General features: G+C 36.7%; 1 protein-coding gene across 2 annotated transcripts in view; it reads left to right on the plus strand.

Moving 5' to 3' along the window:
- The window catches only part of LMLN (leishmanolysin like peptidase), a 118,376-nt gene that overhangs the window by 32,356 nt on the left and 67,192 nt on the right, over positions 1 to 18,828 (plus strand). For both annotated transcript variants that reach the window (XM_004465822.4, XM_023590959.2), the window contains 2 exons: positions 6,463 to 6,568; positions 14,473 to 14,567. In XM_004465822.4, the coding sequence (XP_004465879.3) occupies positions 6,463 to 6,568; positions 14,473 to 14,567 (201 nt within the window). The remainder of the gene's footprint in view (positions 1 to 6,462; positions 6,569 to 14,472; positions 14,568 to 18,828) is intronic.

Raw genomic sequence — 18,828 nt, forward strand, 5'->3', positions numbered from 1 at the left:
CACCTCCTAGTTTGCTTGGAACTGTGCTTATTTTAATACTAAAAGTCCTGTAGTTTGCTTGGAACTGTGCTTGTTTTAGCACTAAAAGCCCTGTATCCCAGGAAACCCCCTCTATCCCAGGCAAACTAGGATAGTAGTTGGTCACTCTAGAAATAATGCATATTACAGTGTTAATAGTAGTTATCTCTGATAGTGAAATTTCAGGAAGGTTGAGATGGGAAAGAGGGAGTTTTCACTTTTTCTTTATGCATTCTATTTTGTTTGAATATAGATCTTTTTACAGTGAGCTTTTGCTATTTTTGCTGTAAAAGATGTGGTAAGGGAACAGATGTGGCTCAAGCGGTTGAATGCCTGCTTCCCACATGGGAGGTCCCAGGTTTGGTTCCCAGGGCATCCTTAAAAAAACAAGCAATAAGCAAAACAAATGAAAAAAACAACTCAGGGGAGCCAATATGGCTTAGTGGTTGAGTGCCAGCTTCCCACATATGAGGTCCTGGGTACAATCCCCTGCCAACATAGGAGTCATTGAGAGGTGCTTTTCAGTTTCATTGCACTGCCTTTTTTGTTTATCACACTTAATGTTTGGTTCACATTTGATATGAATGAGTAGATAAAAAAATAAATGTGAGACAACCAGCAAGATGGCATCAGACTAAGGAGCTCTAGAGTCAGCTCCTGCTACAGGGCAGTAGTAATCACCCAGAACTATCTGGAGCTAGCTGAAGCACCTGTTTGGGAGCTCCTGGAGGTCAGAAAAGCATCCTGCAACATCCTTTAAGGAATGGAAGGAGACTGCCCATCTGCAGAGAAGACCCATAAGTAGAGTGCTCCACGCCCCGGAGGCCAGTGCCCATCCTCCACTAGAGGCACAAGCTACCTTGGGAGCTGTTCCACAGCTGGAATTGAAAGCTCCATTCCCAAAAATGGGGGAGGAAGACATGGTTGGGCATGGTTGGGCATGTCAGCTACTGATGAGTAAATTTGGCAGGCTAAAGTATAATCCTAAGAACAGCTAAAGTTTGAGCCTGTCTAGGTCAGAAAGAGGCTGATAGTCACCATCTTAACTCCACACTTGGCAAAAGGGGAAGCGGGGCAGATGGAAAATCACAGTGCTGGTGGGGACCGGCTTCTTTCCATCCAGGTCAGATTGCAGATCTAGCCTAGGCCCCAGGGAGGAAGCTTCAGGGTCCTGTGCCCAGTTAAAGGAACAAGATAAGCCTCCAGATGACATAAAGGGGTTGAAACAATTAATCATAGATGTTCAAACAAATCTCCCTAATAAATTCAATGGGATGGCTAAAGAGATTAAGGATATTAAGAAGATATTGGATGAGCACAAAGCAGAATTTGAAAGCATACATAGAAAAATAGCAGATCTTATGGGAATGAAAGGTACAATAAATGAAATTTAAAAACCATTCGAATCATATAATAACAGATTTGAGGAGGCAGAAGAAAAGGTTGGTGAGCTTAAAGAAATGGCCTCTGAAAGTGAACATACAAAAGAACAAATGAAAAGAATGGAAAAAATTGAACAAGGTTCTCACAGAACTAAATGGCAGTGAAAGGCAAACATACATGTCATAGGTGTCCCAGAACCACAAGAGAAGAGAAAAGGGGCAAAAGGAATATTTGAAGAAATAATGGTAGAAAATTTCCCAACTCTATTGAAGGACATAGATATCCATGTCCAAGAAGCACAATGTACTCCCATCCAAAAAAATCCTAATAGACCAACTCTGACACACATACTCATCAGAATATCAAATGCCAAAGACAAAGACAGAATTCTGAGAACAGCAAGAGAAAAGCAATGCATAACAGATAAGGGATACTCAATGAGATTAAGTGCTGATTTCTTACCAGAAACCATGGAGGCAAGAAGACAGTGGTCTGATATATTTAAGACACCACAAGAGAAAAACTTCCAGCCAAGAATCTTATATCCAGCAAGACTGTCTTTCAGAAATGAGGGTGAGATTAGAATATTCACAGATAAACAGAAACTAAGAGAATTTCTAAGCAAGAGACCAGATTTTCAGGAAATACTAAAGCGTGTGCTAGAGCCTGAAAAGAAAAGACAGGAGAGAGAGGCCTAGAAGAGAGACTAGAAATGAAGAGTCTATGAATAAAAGTAAGTAAAAGTTTCAAAAGACTGGTGAAAATAAAATATAACAGATAGAACTCAAATAGTCATGAATAAACTTAACCAATGATGTACAGCACTTGTATTCAGAAAACTGCAACTCAATGTTAAAAGAAATTTAAAAAGGCCTAAATAACTGGAAGAACATTCCATGCTTATGGACTGGAAGACTAGATATCATTAAGATGTCAATTCTACTCAAATACACAGATTCAATACAATCCCAATGAAAATTCCACCAGCATTAAAAAAAAAAAAATTGAAAACATGATCATCCAATTTATTTGGAAGGGTAAGGGGTCCTGAATAGTCAGAAACATCATAAAAAGGAAAAGTGAACCTTCATCTCCAGACTTTAAATCATATAACCTAGCTATAGTGGTCAAGACAGCATGGTACTGGCATAAAGACAGACACATAGACCAATGGGAACAAATTGATGGTTCAGAAACAGACCTTCACATGTATGGTCAAGTGATTTTTGGCCTGTCAAACCCACATAACTTGGGCAGAACATTCCATTCAACAAATGGTGCTGAAAGAACTGGATATCCAAAGGCGAAAGAAGGAAAGAGGATGCCATCTCACAGCTTATCCAAAAATTAACTCAAAATGGATCAAAAACCTAAAAATAAAAGCAAGAACCATAAAGCTTCTAGAATAAATTGTAGGAGAATATCTTCAGGACCTGGTGGTAGGTGGTAGATTCTTAAAAGAGATTAAGAGGAGGACTGAGCTGGACTCTAATGTTTAATGTATATAGAAGTTTTAATTACCTTTACTGTAAAAGTGTGGAAATGAATAGAGTAGACGGTAACACATAGTGAGTAACAGCTAGTTTATAAATGGGAATGTGGCTGAAAATGGTAGTCTAGGTGTGTAAATGCCAACTGACAGAATGCTAGAGAATAATCTAGGAACTGAATAGAGCAGTAAACCAAGAGGTGGATGAGAACTGTGGTTGATGGTACTGATGCAAGAGTGTCCTTTGTGAGCTAGCACAAATGTACATCACTACTGCAGGGTGTTGGGAGTGTGGAGAAGCATGGGGAAAAATAGAGCTGGAGTGACCTGTGGACTGGTTTGCAGTAATAATATAATATTCTTGCATCTATGTGAACGATGTACTGTGTTGATAATGAGATTGTATGGAAAATGTGAGCCAAATGTACACTATGGACATGGTAACAGTCAGATGATACTATCTTATCTGTAGCAAATGCTCCACTACAGTGTGGTGTGTTGATTGAAGGGTGTTGTTTGGGAATGCTGTACATGTGCATAATTGTTTTATAAGTTTACAACTTCTGCATAAAAAATATATTTAAAAAATAATAATAGGATGGGTTGGGGAAAAACACATCAGATGTAAGATAAGGACTATGATTAATAGTAAGATTTTGACTGTATTCTTTCATAATTTGCAACTAACGTCTCATGACAAGCAAGGTGTTGGTGGAGGGTTGATGTATGGGACCCCTGTATGATGTTATGCATGTTTGCTTTGTAAGTTCAAAACTTTTACTATACACTTAATTGTTTATGTATGTTCATATATAAATGATATAAAGGTAATAGTAATAGGGTTGGTTGGGGGTAAAATAGTTTGGTTAGTAGTAATATTTTGACAATGCTCCTTTTTTTTTTTAACTTTTTTTTTTTTAAGATTTATTTCTATTTATTTCTCTCCCCTTCCCCACCTCCACCCCAGTTTTCTGTTCTCTGTGTCCATTTGCTGCATGTTCTTCTTTTTGTCCTCTTTTGTTGTTGTCAGAGGCACAGGAATCTGTGTTTCTTTTTGTCGCGTCATCTTGCTGCGTCAGCTCTCTGTGTGTGCAGGGCCATTCCTGGGCAGGCTGCACTTTCTTTCATACTGGGTGGCTCTCCTTATGGGGCGCACTCCTTGCACTTGGGGCTCCCCTACGCGAGAGACACCCCTGCGTGGCACGGCACTCCTTGCACTTGGGGCTTCCCTACACGAGAGACACCCCTGCGTGGCACGGCACTCCTTGTGCACATCAGCACTGCACTTGGGCCAGCTCCACACAGGTCAGGAAGGCCCGGGGTTTGAACCGCAGACCTTCCATGTGGTTGGCGGGCGCCCTATCCACTGGGCCAAGTCCGCTTCCCAACAATGCTCTTTAATCATTAGTTAAAAAGGTTTAACAACAATGCAAGTTATTGGTGGCAGAGTGAGTTATGAGAGTCCTGTATGATGTTATGTATGTCTGTTTGTAAGTTCACAACTATTTATATACTTATTGTTTATGTATGTTTATGTATGAGTTTTATACTTCAGTAAATTAATTTAAAATAAAGGAATAAATGTTCTTTCCCTCAGTGAATCTGAAGCTGCATGTATATGTGTACTCGTATCTAGGGATTTTTTTTTTTAAGATTTATTTTTTATTTATTTCTCTCCACTCCCTCCCCCCAGTTGTCTGCTCTCGTGTCCCTTCGCTGCGTGTGCTGTGTTTGCTTGCATTCTCGATGGCATGGGGAATCTGTGTCTCTTTCTGTTGAGTCATCTTGCTGCGTCAGCTCTGTGTGTGTTGGTGCCACTCCCGGGCGGGCTGTGCTTTTTTTTTTGCACAGGGTGGCTCTCCTTGCCAGGAATGCTCCTTGCTCATGGGACTCCTTTACATGGGATGTCACTCCTTGCGCACAGCAGCACCACACATGGGTCAGCTCTCCACACGGGTCAGGAGGCCCTGGGTTTGAACCCTGGACCTCCCATGTTGTAGGCGGACACTCAGTTGAGCCACTCCACTTTGCTACGGAAAGATTTTGGTCTCTTCTGAAAAGAGTGTTGATGTTGGAAGGAGCAGAGTCTTCAGATGTTCTGAATCTTTTTGAAGAAAGTGAAACACATAACTGCTGTGTTGCATTAATTCATTTCATGAACGTTTTTTGAGTATCTAATATGTTGCCCACAGATGAGGTAAACAAAATAGATGTGTATTTGCCTCAGAGATCTTACAGATTACAGGGAGAGACACATATTAGTTAAATATATTTTCATATAAATATATGATTTCAAATACAGGGTACTATAGCACAAGAGAGAACAAAGGGGGGAAACAATATAGGTTAGTTGGGCAAGGAAGGCATGTTTGGAAAAGTAGAATGTTAGCTGTGACCCAAAGATTGATAGCCAAGTAAAGAGGTAAAAGAAAGAGTTTATGGTAGGAAAAAAGCATGCATGCATGTTACTGTTAGAATCTACTTCAGTGGACATAGTGTTATATGACAAGAGCTTCAGGAAATGTCAGAGAGGGTTGTTTTATTCTAAATGCTGTAGGAAGTTCCTGAAGGGTTTTATTCCTGCAGTACCACAGAGATTGCTGTGGCAGTGATTTGGTAAATGAATTATACTTATTTTTTCTTAGTGTAATTCTATTGCTATCAACCTTGGAAAAAGTATACAGTACATTTTATTTTCTATTTAAGTAAGGCATATGTTCTTGGCAAATAAGCAATTACAATTTTATGATGCTTGTGGTACTTCTGGTAAAATGGTAAGGTAGTGGTGGGGAGGCAGGACCTTGGGATCCCGTAGCAGTATCTGTTTGTAACTTTTGAAAGATAGGCGGTGCATGGCGGAACCGATTGAATTACCCTGGGGTTCCTAGTCTGCTCTTGGCCAACCATCGATTTTCTAGGTTTGACCCTCAGGTTCTTGGCAGAAGAATTCTGTAGATTCTAAAAGGTATAAAATAGAAAGCAAAAATATTTATGCAAATGAGGACAGTACTGGGTCAGGAGAAAGGGAGAAAACAATGGAAATAATAAAGTTAAGTAACCAATGACAGTGTTGGGTCAGGAGAATGGTAGTAGAAAGGTGGAAATAAAGTTAAGCAAACTTCAACAACCTGAATGATTTGTCTGTTGTCCGATATTGTATGTCTGGTTTCCATCTCTACCTATTTGTTTGTCTCTGGGCCTGTAATAATAGCGAAAAACTGAAGTCAAATATGGATGACTGCAAATAAAATTCAATTAAAATTTGAGTTTCCCACTTCATTTGTTTTTTGGCATTATATTGACATGTTTTTAAAATTCACACTAAAGTTTAAGTGACTGATTATATTCTTATGTGGGGACAGGTTTTATTGGCCTTATTGTAGGAAAGGAGAGGGAATGTGTCTTGACAGTAAAAGATAGTGAAAGTTAGAGATTATGGTACAAAATGACATTTAGTATTTAGCAAAGATTTTTTTCATCCTTGGGCAGTTTTTAAGGGAGAATTATGGGTTAGTAAATATCACAATAAATATTTTTCTGTAATATAATAAATTCAATGTCTGTTTTAACAGGCCAATAGCAGGATATGCTAACCTGTGTCCAAATATGATCTCTACCCAGCCACAGGAGTTTATTGGGATGCTGTCCACAGTGAAACATGAAATTATTCATGCCCTGGTAAATTCTGCTGTTAACTACTGTTGTTGTTGTTGTTTTTTTATCACGCCTTAATTCTGGTTTGTTATGCTCTCGTTTTTGATGAATATATTAATTTTTAAGATAAATTGTATAGGTTATTAAATTCATAATAACTAATACCCAATTAATTAGATCTCTGCCAATACAGAATTTTTAATGATTAAGATAGTGGCTGGTTGAATGATACTATCTAAAATAATTAAACAAGTAAATCCATTGGGTAAATAGGATTTCTAAGAGAATGATTAAGCTTTTTAAGAAAAAAGCTTAACAATTTAGAAAAATTCACTTTCCTTTAGATTGGTAACTGATATATTAATTATAGGTCTTTTTTATTTCTTCCAGAGAAGTCATTCTGAAAAGTCTTCTTGGTTAATTTGGGATTTCTAAAATTTAGATACAGTAACTGATTCAGAACTTCTTACTCTTTCTCCCCAATTTTTCCAAAATAGTGAACTTTTACTATATGTCTAGGTAATTAAAAGAAGTTACATAAGACCCTTGGAAAAGTTCTTCTTTTATAGACTGTTGACACTCATGTATTTAGAAAGTATATGGTGGTAGGATTATAGTGGTTAAGAGAGAAAATGGATCACAATGAATTTTCTTAGCTCTCTCACTACAGATCTGCGGGATTTGGGGCTTCAGAGTATGTTTCATCTGTAAAAGGAGGATGATAGTAGTATATACTACAAAGAATATTTTTTAAAGACTCAGTGAGACAATTTATAAAGGGCTTAGTGCCATGTTGTTTGATTAAGCTGCAATAAAATTAGTGACTTATTTATTATGGTCTTATTTAGAAAGCTATAAATTCTGTCATGTGTGACCTTGAAATACAAGCCTCGGTCTTTAAGTCAGCAAATATATTGAATAACAAAGGGAAACTTTAACCAGATGACCTTTTTATTCTTCAAGTAAGGAGATTCTAAAATTAATTGTCCATTTTCTTTTTTGTTTAAAAAAAGCTGTCCATTTTCCTTTTTACTAAAAAAAAAAGATTCAGTTGAATCTGTTGTGGCAAAAGATAAGCATCAATCTGTGGAACATTTTAAACCCTAATAACTATAGATACTTGATACTGAGAGAACCAGAGAAAAGCAACAGGTTCTTTTTTTTTAACAAATTAATTTTGTTATTACACCTTAGTAAAGCATAAATCCATCCAAAGTGTATAATCAATGGTATGTAGTATAATCACATAGTTGTGCATTTATCACTTCAGTTCATTATTAAAGCATTTTCATTATTCCAATAATAATTATAATAATAAACAAAAACAGACAAAATATACCATCATCACCTCTCAATCTCTCTATGCTTTCCCTGCCATACATAGCTGCTATTTTGTTTCTGTCTCTCTAGTTTATTTGTATTTATATTTTGTAAAAACAATCTTATATAGGCAATATTACCCCTACTTGTATTTCCTATGAGGTTTCATTATGTTATACAGACCCATGTAACATTTTTTAGCTTTCCTTCTAGAAATATACATGACCTTAGACTTTCCCTTTCAGCCACTGTCATTCTTGTATAATAGCTCTGCTAGTTACAAACACTATAATGTACTTTCACCATTTCTATTCATTTCTAAAGATTTACAAAAAAACTTTTTACCAATTTGGCACAGATTAACTCTTAGCTTTCCATTCTCTGCCTTCATTCTATTTTTTGGTAACCTATATTCTAATTATTAACTCCATGAGTTTACACGATATATTTAGTTCATAATAGTGCAGCCATACAGTATTTGTCTATTTCTGTCTGGCTTGCTTCACTGAATGGCCCTCAGATTTATCCATGTTGTCATATGCTTCACAGCTTCATCTTACAGCTGCATAATATTCCATCATGTCTATACACTAGTTTTTTGTTTTTTTTTTTTAAATAAAGATGTATTTATTTATTCCCCGCTCATCCCCCCCCCGTTGTTTGCTCTCTGTGTCCATTCGCTGTGTGTTCTTCTGTGACTACTTCTATCCTTAGCAACAGCACCGGAAATCTGTTTCTTTTTATTGCATCATCTTGCTGTGTCAGCTCTCCGTGCATGTGTGCAGAGCCATTCCTGGGCAGGCTGCACTTTCTTTCCCACTGGGCGGCTCTCCTTATGGGTGCACTCCTTGCGCGTGGGGCTCCCCTACGCGGGGGACACCCCAGTGTGGCATGGCACTCCTTGTGTGCATCAGCACTGCGCATGGGCCAGCTCCACACGGGTCAAGGACGCCTGGGGTTTGAACCACGGACGTCCCATGTGGTAGGTGGATGCCCTGTCCATTGGGCCAAGTCCGCTTCCCTACACTAGTTTTTTTTTTTAACCGTTCATTGGTTAATGGATACCTGGTTGTTTCCATCTTTTGGCAATCATGAATAATGCTACAGTGAACATCGGTGTGCAGATATCTGTTTGTGTCCCTGCTCTCAGTTCTTCTGGGTGTATACCTGGTAATGATATTTCTCAGTCACTGGCAAGTCTATATTCATCTTCCTTAGGAATTGCCAAACACAGTGGCTGTACTATGCTACATTCCCACTGTACTATGCTGCATTCCTATCTCTCCACATCCTCTCCAACACTTGTAGTTCTCTTTTTAATAGTGGCTATTCAGATAGGTATAATATGGTATCTTATTATAGTTTTGATTTGCATTTCCCTAAACATGAGTGATGTTGACCAATTTTTCATGTGTTTTTTTTCTTTTTTTGCCATTTATATTTCTTCTTTGGACAAATGTCTGTTCAAGTCTTTTGCTCATTTTTTAATTGGATAGTTTTTCTTTTTATTGTTGAGTTGTAACATCTTTTTATATATCATGGATATTATACTTATTGGATATGTGCTTTCCAAATATCTTCTCCCATTGAGTAAGCTGCCTTTCACCCTTTTGACAAAGTCTTTTGAGGTGCAAAAGTGTTTAATTTTGAGGCGGTTCCATTTATCTATGTTTTCTTTTGTTCCTTGTGCTTTGGGTGTGAGGTTTAAAAAACTATCACCTACAATAAGATCTTTTTTTTTAAAGATTTATTTATTTATTTATTTCTCTCCCCTCCCCCCCACCCCGGTTTTCTGTTTCTCTGTGTCTATTTGCTGCATCTTCTTTGTCCGCTTCTGTTGTTGTCAGCGGCATGGGAATCTGTGTTTCTTTTTGTTGCGTCATCTTGTTGTGTCAGCTCTCCGTGTGTGTGGCGCCATTCCTGGGCAGGCTGACCTTTCTTTCACGCTGGGCGGCTCTCCTTTGGGGTGTACTCCCTGCGCATAGGGTTCCCCTATGCGGGGGACACCCTGTGTGGCATCACACTCCTTGCGCGCATCAGCACTGTGCATGGGCCAGCTCTACATGGGTCAGGGAGGCCCGGGGTTTGAACCCCAGACCTCCCATGTGGTAGACGGACGCCCTAACCACTGGGCCAAGTCCGCCGCCTACAATAAGATCTTGAAGATGTTTTCCTTCATTTTCTTCTAGGAAGTTTTATGGTTGTTGCTTTTATATTTAGGTCCTTGATCCATTTTGAGTTAATTTTTCTGTAAGTCGTGAGATAGGGGTCCTCTTTGGGTTTTTTTTTGGATTGGCTATCCAGTTCTTCCAGCACCATTTGTTACATAGACTCTTCTTGCTTACCCTTGTCAAAAATCACTTGACTATAGAGTGATGGTCTATTAAGCAACAGGTTTTAAGTTTAGTTTATAAGAGTATGAATACAGGAGTCCTAGACATGAGTTAAATAAGGTTTTGAACAGGTAGAAATCAGCCTAGGAATGTATGAGAGGTGTTCAGTCTACTCCAGTAGGCAGGAAATTTAAAGCAAGATACCATTAAACTACCCTGTCACAATGGCAAAAATTAACACAATTGATATTGTCAAGGACATAGTAAAATGGGAACCCATATTGCATTGATAGAGTAAACTGTCACAGACTCTTAATATATTAATTTGCATTATCTAGTAAGGTAAATTTGTACATATCCTGTAATTCAGAGAGTCTGCTTCCAAGTATATATTCTAGAAAAGAGAAATGCATGCTCAAAAAGATATGTACAAAGATATATGTTTGCTACTTTTTTTATAGTAATGAAAAATCAATAATAACCTAATTGACACTTCTCAGTGAAATAGAAAAATGTTTATTCATAAAATGGAATATTGTATAACAGTGAAGGTGAATGATCTAGAAATAATTTATCAATATAAACATTTTTTTAAAGATTTATGTTTATTTCTCCCCACCCCCCACCCCCACCCCATTCTCCTTGTTGTCTGCTCTCTGTGTCCATTCACTGTGTGTTCTTCTGTGTCTGCTTGTATTCTCATTAGATGGCTCTGGGAACCAATCTTGGAACCTTCCAGAGTGGGAGAGAGGCAATTACTTTCTTGCACCACCTCAGCTCCCTGTTCTGCTACATCTTCTTATTTTCTCTCTTCTATGTCTCTTGTGTCATCTTGCTGTGCCAGCTCTCAGCATTGCTGGCACTCCTGTATGGGGTGGCTTTCCTGCCCTGGGCAGCATTCCCATTCAGGATAGCACTCCCACACAGGGTGGTACTCCTGTGTAGGATGGCATTCCCATGTGGGCTGGCACTCCGCATGGGCCAGCTCGCCATGTGGGCCAGCTTGCCCTCACCAGGAGGCCCTGGGCATCGAACCCTGGACCTCCTATATGGTAGACAGGAGCCCAATTGGTTGAGCCACATCCGTTTCCCCAACATAAAGATTTATATCCCCAGAAACAGAAAATGTGATGTATTTTATGCATGTCAATAAAGGAATGACCTGTTCTTGTTCTACAGAGAATGGAAATTGGAAGTCAAACACCCTTTGTATTCCAAAATAGAGTCTCAAACATTTTGTAATTTTCATTTAAATTGTTAGGAAGCTTGGAGCTATTAGTTAATCTATCTTCCAATACACTGTTTAATATAGCACTGAATAAATGAAGCAAGTTGTCGATGGATGAGTGATCAACTAATAGCTCTGCTAGTAATTGATTTATTTTTCTTCAATAAAGTTGCATAAACCAATTGAGTTTGCCTGGATTAATCAGTATGGGAAACAATCTTTTGTAAATGCAAAGCTGTTTTTTTGTATATACTGTTGGGATTTGCCTCCTTGTTTGACATCAAATGATGATGTAAAGTTCAAAATGAATATTTTGCCATGTTCAGTTAAAGTGCACAGTCTGTACAGGTTGACACATTGATTGACCTGATTTATGCAGAATTAATAAGCTAATCAAATAGTGTAACTTTAGTGTGCTGCACATGATACTGGCAGCCCGAGATTTCGTTGGACTTGGGACCCAGCAGTTTTGAAACATGTAAATGGAGTTTAAAAATTTTAGTTTCTAGGTGCAACCTCCATTTAAAATTTTTCTTCACCTTGTACACTTGACAGATGATACAGCCATAACATGGGAGTGATAATGGGTCAAAATTTACAAAATAAAGTACTTTTTTAGTGTGGGAGTTGTCAAAAAAAAAAAAAGATTTATATCCCTAAAACATAATGTTAAGTAAAAAAGACAAAATGCAAAACAAGATATACTGCATAATATAACTTTTTAAAACTCCAAAAATAAATTATTTTATTTATGTTTTAATATAGTAATAATATAAAAATATGTTTGAGAGTTATGTACATTGACTTCAGGGTAATTTATCTCTGAGAAGGGAGAGAAGAGGAAGGTATGGGGTAACAGGACTTTGGTATTATGTACTCTGTAGGGTTAAAAAAAATATTTTAAATCTAAGAAAATTTAAAGATTAGTTTAAACCTCAGAAACCATTCTGGAAAGTGGTAAGAACTAAGTTTTTAACAAACACAGAATAGTCTCCCCACAAAGTTATACACCCTTGTAGGAATGCACCACAGTCATTGGTTGTGCTTTAAATATTAGATGAGTCTTCTGAAATGTGGTTGCTTAGGAGATTTTCTCTTTGATAGTGTGGGGAAAAAAGATGTGAATGTAGAATATTATAAAAGATGAGTCAAATTATTTTAAGCCTTATGTAACTTCAGTGAATTGTGTATTACACAACTATTTGAATTTTCTAAACTGATTCCATTAAGCTTCCTTTGCATCTTAAAGGGATTTTAAAAAAATGTATGAATAAAAGAATCATTTGGATTCTATTAATCATTTTGGCAAGACTTGAACATTAAAGACACCACTGTGAAATAAAAAAAGAAAGTTGCCAAGGAAATTGATAATTAGGTGATCATTTATAGTTGTTAGCTATTTGAACATGAGCTATAGCAGATTCTCAAAGTATAAAACAAAGAAGTAGTTACAAAATTTTTTATTTCAGTTCTTAGATTAGGAAAGGAAGCAAGAAAAAAATCCCACAAATAAAATAGGAGATATCATGTGACAATGATTTTTTTCCCATTTATTTGGGAGGCCAGGGATAGAGGATGGGAATTTGAATAACTTTACATAGAAATGAGGATTCTTAACTCTCTGGGATCAAAGACTTTGAATTTTTATGAGTGCTTTCCCTCCCCACCCCCCAGAGATGGCTCCTTTGTTTGCTCATTCTGCTTGCTCCTTGTTTTTGCATGTTTTCTACTCATTTTTAGCTCGTTATCTGTTTATCTTCAGGAGGTACCAGAAACTGAACCCAGGACCTCCCATGTGGGAGGTGGGTGCTCAACTGTTTCAGCCACATCCACTCCCTGTGCCTTCGTTTTTGCTTGTTGTGAGCTCATTGCTTGTTGTTTGCTTATTGTTTTTTGTTTTTTCCTCATTGTCTGCCTGTTTTTCCTCATCTGCCCATTGTCTTCTCATTGTTTTTGCTCATTATCTCCTCATTGTCTGCTTTTTGTCTACTCATTGTTTGTCTTCTTTTGGAGGCACCGGGAATCATACCTGGGGCCTCCCATGTGGGAGGCAGGCACTCAACTGCTTGAGCCACATCCATTCTCTTAGGAGTACTTTTATAAGCTCCTACTCCCCTCTCCCCCTACACTGTATTGCAATGGTTTTCAGCAGTAGCATTACCTGGATGCTGTTTTAGAGCCTGAATTCAGATGAGGAGGATTAACTGTGATAAACTCATTCTTAAATAATTGCATTGTTTATAACCACAGCCCAGGACTATATTAATCATTACTCTTGTGAAAAACTTCCTCACAAAGTTTTTCACATAAGGTTTTCCTCCCTTAAAATTCTGAGATTTATGAATAAGGCATACTATAAGGCTGTGACAATATATAGTTTGTGACAGGGCTCTGGGTTACTGCTGCTTGTGATAGCCATAGAAGTCCTTGTAGGAAGGAAATTGTAATGACATTACTTTCTCAAAATTAAAGGAAAGGAAAATATTAGCTAAATAGTGACTTCTTTTGTGTGTATTTGAACACATAAAAATGTACATTTTTATAGTAATTCTTAAATTTATCTATTTTATTTGAGGCCCGTGTCAGTCCTTGCAGTTCAGGGTACTGATCCATCTTTTCAAATCTTGTCCAGCATTCAGAAGTGATACTTGATATATTATGAAACAAAGAAAAAGACAAAAATGACTTTAAAACATAGACAAAGGATTTAAAAAACACAATAACTGAGGCTCTTTAGCGTATGGCTTTTAAACTTCTTAATAGTACCTGAGGATATCACCATTGTACAGTAACTGATGTTTATAGTATTTATACTGAACTTGATTTTAAAATGTGTCATGAAAAAATGTTTACCTCAAGTAATTAGAATTTAAAGTTGATCAATATGGAACACTTAATTATTGTCCAATTCCAATAAATGAGAAGTTCTCATGAAAGCATTGGCATGATGCTTTTATGCAGAATATCTCAGAGAGCAGGCATGTTATGATTTCTATAATAGAATTTTGTGTTTTTCTCTTTAAGACAATTTAACCTTTTTCTTATAGGGTTTTTCTGCTGGATTGTTTGCATTCTACCATGACAAAGATGGAAATCCTCTAACATCAAGATTTGCAGATGGTCTCCCACCTTTTAATTATAGGTATTTGTTATTTTTATTCTTGTTCTTCCTATTTTGTCCTTATTTTTCCCTTTGTTTGGGAGGATACTAAGATTAATATTTGGGAATCACAGCATGTTAGATGTCATAAAATGTTATAACTTTGTGGGTGTCCTAAGGAAATTGTAGATATTAAGATAGAATATAAAAGGTCATTTGGCTGCAACCTTTTATTTTACAGATGAAAAAATTAAGATGCAGAAAGCTTAAGTGAGGGGAGTGGATTTGGCCCAATGGATAGGGCGTCCGCCTACCACATGGGAGGTCCAAGGTTCAAACCCAGGGCCTCCTGACCCGTGTGATGAGCTGCCCCACATGCAGTGCTGATGCGCGCAAGGAGTGTCCCACCACACAGGGATGTCCCCTGTGTAGGGGAGCCCCACATGCAAGGAGCGCGTCCCATAAGGAGAGCCGCCCAGTGGGAAAAGAAGTGCAGCCTGCCCAGGAGTGGCACCGCACACACGGAGAGCTGACACAGCAAGATGATGCAACAAAATGAGACATAGATTCTGGGTGTGGCTGACAAGAATCCAAGCGGACACAGAAGAACACACAGCGAATGGACACAGAGAGCAGACAACTGGGTGGGGGGGGCGGGGGGGAGAGAGAAAAAAGAAGAAGGCTTAAGTGATTTATCCAAAGTGCTATACCACGCTCTTTTCCACCATACTATAACTTGCATTATTTGACAGTATAGTTAGGCCATGGGAAAATGTTCATTTCTTTAATTTCAGTATATTGCCTGTATATGGCAATATTTACATGTTAACTGACATTTTGTTTAACACAGTTTATTAGCAGTGATCCAGAGGTCCAGGGCTTAAAATAAGCAATACTAAGAAATGTAACAAGAAGTGGATATTGATTATCAGTCACAGAACGGTAACCATTAGCATATATTTATGTAAAAAAAATCTATAAATTGAGAACATATGACCACACAAAGACTTAAGCAAGAATATTCATGGTAGTTTTATAATTAAGTAAAAAAATGAAAACTACTCAAAGGTCCATCAGTAATAGGAGGGATAAATAAATTGTGGTATATTCAGATGATGGAAAACTACATAGGAATAAAAAAAGCAATGCAGGTAAATCTCACAAATATGTTGAATGAAAGAAGTCAGATATGCCATTTGTACAAAGTTCAAAAACATGCAGTGATAAAAGTCAGATTGGTGGTTTTATTTCAGGAAAGAGATGAGGTTGGATATAGATTAGAAAGAGGTATGAGGAAACCTTTTGGGGGTGCTGACATTATTCTCTGTTCTACAGGTGTAGGTAAAAAAATTAGTTTTACACTTAAAATTTGTTCATTTTATGTTTATTTTATTTCAATTAAAATATCTCTATTAAGATGATTAGAATTAAATAAAGGTAATATTGTATTCCAATATAAAAATTTTTAGAGCACATTTAAATAAGAAACAAAATTCTAATGTAGAAATAGATATTTTCCTTCCTAGCTTGTGTTTGCTTGTTTGCTAGCATAAGAGAAGCCTAGTCTTTCCTAAGACTTGTGCTTCTCTTCATGGAAAACACAAATAGTGAGATAAGCATTATTTGTGGTATAAGTAAGGAGAAGAGAGATACAAAATCATTATTAAGCAGAAAACTTGTAGTGCTTTCTTGAATTGAGGATATCCATCAAAAGCATGAAATCCTCCAAAATAAACAAAGCTAGTGGAGTATTAACAAATTCATTTGATGGATACATAGAGTTGGATTTGATCCTAGCCTGTCTATTTGAGAAACTTCTAATTTAGAAGTGAGGACAGTGAGAAGGGTGATTAAAAAGGGGAAAGCTGTCTATTTTCATTCTGGCTTTGTTCACTATTTATGTTTACACCTCTCTTACTGTGGAATAAGATAAAAGGAATTAAGAATAACTTCTCTAAGGCAAGATCAAACAAACAGACATATGATCAAACAAATATAATAAAATGTTAATTGTAGAATTTAGGTGGTGGATATTAGGTATAAGGGTATTCACAAGTCTTTCAACATTTTTGTATGTTTGAAATTTTTGTAAAAATATGTTGGGTAAAAATAGCCTCTTTTCTGTTTTATGAATGAAAATTGAGAGATTCAGGGGGATTATGATAGAAATAATCTAGGAAAATTAATGTTTGTCATAATTTTCTATAATGAATGGTCATAATTTTCTACAATGAATGTGTATAACTTTTATAGTATTTCTATGGACTAGATGACATAAAATGGGATTGCTGGTTTAAAATCAATGTATATTATAAGTTTTAATACAAAGGGCCATATTAAATTTTCCAAAAAGTTTACAAAAGTTCATACTCCCACTAGGAATGTATGAATGTATCACCAGACCAATATTGGATATTGTAGATTTTCTTTTCTCTTCCCTTCTCTTCTCTTCTTGTCTTTCCTTCCTTCCCTCCCTTCCTTCCTTTTTTTTTTTTCCAATCTGATAGGTGAAAAATAATGTCTCATTGTAATTTGTATTTATAGGACTATTAGTGAAATTTTAGCAATTTGCATTTTCTCTTTTATTTCTTATTTCTTCAGTCTTTCAGATTGTCCTTTTCTTACTCTTTGTAAGAGCGCTTTATAAATTAAGAATATTAATCCTTTTTCATATTTGTTGCCAATATTTTCTTCCATATAGTTGTTTATCTTTTTACTTCATTTTCTGCTTTTGCCATATGAAATTTAAAAAAATTTTATACCATTAAATTCGTCTATTTTTTTCCTTTATGGTTTCTCTGTTTCCTGTATTGCTTAAAGTTTCTAACTTCTAAAGATTTTAAAAATGTTTTCATAAATACTCTTCTAGTAAATTAATGTTTGATTTTGTTTTGTTTTGTTTACATTCATAGCCTTATTTCACTTGGAATTTATTTTTGCTCCATATATTTTGGAGTTAGATGCATATTTGTTTATAATTGTTACACCTCCTTGAAGAATTGGCCCTATAATCATTATAAAATGTCCTTCTTTGTCTCTGGTAACAATTTTTGTCTTAAAGTCTACTGGTATAGCCACTCCACTTTCTTTTAGATACTGTTATGGTTTTTCTTTTTTTTAATCCTTTTACTTTCAACTATTTGTCTTTGAATCTAAATTACGTCTCTTGTAGAGAGTGTATACTTGTATCATATTTTTAAAAAAATCTATTCTGCCAATCTTTGTGTTTTTAAAAAAATTTTATTTATTTTATTTTATTTCTCTCCCCTTCCCCCCTCCCCATTCTCTGCTCTCTTATGTCCATTCACTTTGTGTTCTTCTGTGTCCGCTTGCAGAAAATGCGGTGACACAAAATCTGTGTCTCTTTTTGTTGTGTCATCTTGCTGTGTCAGCTCTCTGTGTGTGCGGTGCCATTCCTGGGCAGGCTGTGCTTTTCACGTGGGGTGGCTCTCCTTGCAGGGCACACTCCTTGTGCATGGGGCTCCCCTACATGGGGGATACCCCTGCGTGGCATTGTACTCCTTGCATGTGGCAGCACTGCCCATGGGCCAGCTCACCACATGGGCCAGGAGGCCCTGGGTTTGAACTCTGGACCTCCTATACGGTAGGTGGATGCGCTGTCAGTTGAGGCACATGCACTTCCCAATCTTTGCCTCTTAATTGGAGAGTTTAATCCATCTACATTTAATATATCTGTTAATAAGGAGGATTTATATCACGTATTTGCTATTGGTTTCTTATATGTCATAGGTCTTTTTTTGTTTCTTCATTGCCCTATTACTGCCTTCTTTTGTAGATATTTTCTAGTGTGCCATTTGAATTCTCTTCTTATTTCTTTTACTATATATTTGGGTTATTTTCTTGGTGGTTTTCCTGGGGATTACCACTGACATCTTAATTTATTAAGCTCTTAATCCAATATAAATCGTAATCCAATTTATTTCAGATAATACCAACTTAATTTCAATAGTACATAAAAACTTTACTCCTACATAACTACAGTCTCCCTTCCTCTGCTATTAATGTCACAGATTACTTATTTATACATTACATGTTCATCATTGTAGATTATAATTATTACTTTATGCAGTTGTCTTTGAAGTCACATAGGAGGAAAAAAAGTAGTTGCAGACAAATGTGTTTAAATCTTTCATGCTTACCTTCATGTGGATTTGCGTTACTATCTATATCTAGTGTCCCTTCATTTCAGCCTAAAGAACTTCTTTTAATATTTTTTTTAGGGCAGGACTCTAGTAAAAGACTCTTGTAATTTTTGTTTATCTGTGTATGTCCTCATTTTCCC

Source organism: Dasypus novemcinctus, chromosome 4 (assembly GCF_030445035.2).
Source record: "Dasypus novemcinctus isolate mDasNov1 chromosome 4, mDasNov1.1.hap2, whole genome shotgun sequence".
Classification (NCBI taxonomy): Eukaryota; Metazoa; Chordata; class Mammalia; order Cingulata; family Dasypodidae; genus Dasypus; species Dasypus novemcinctus.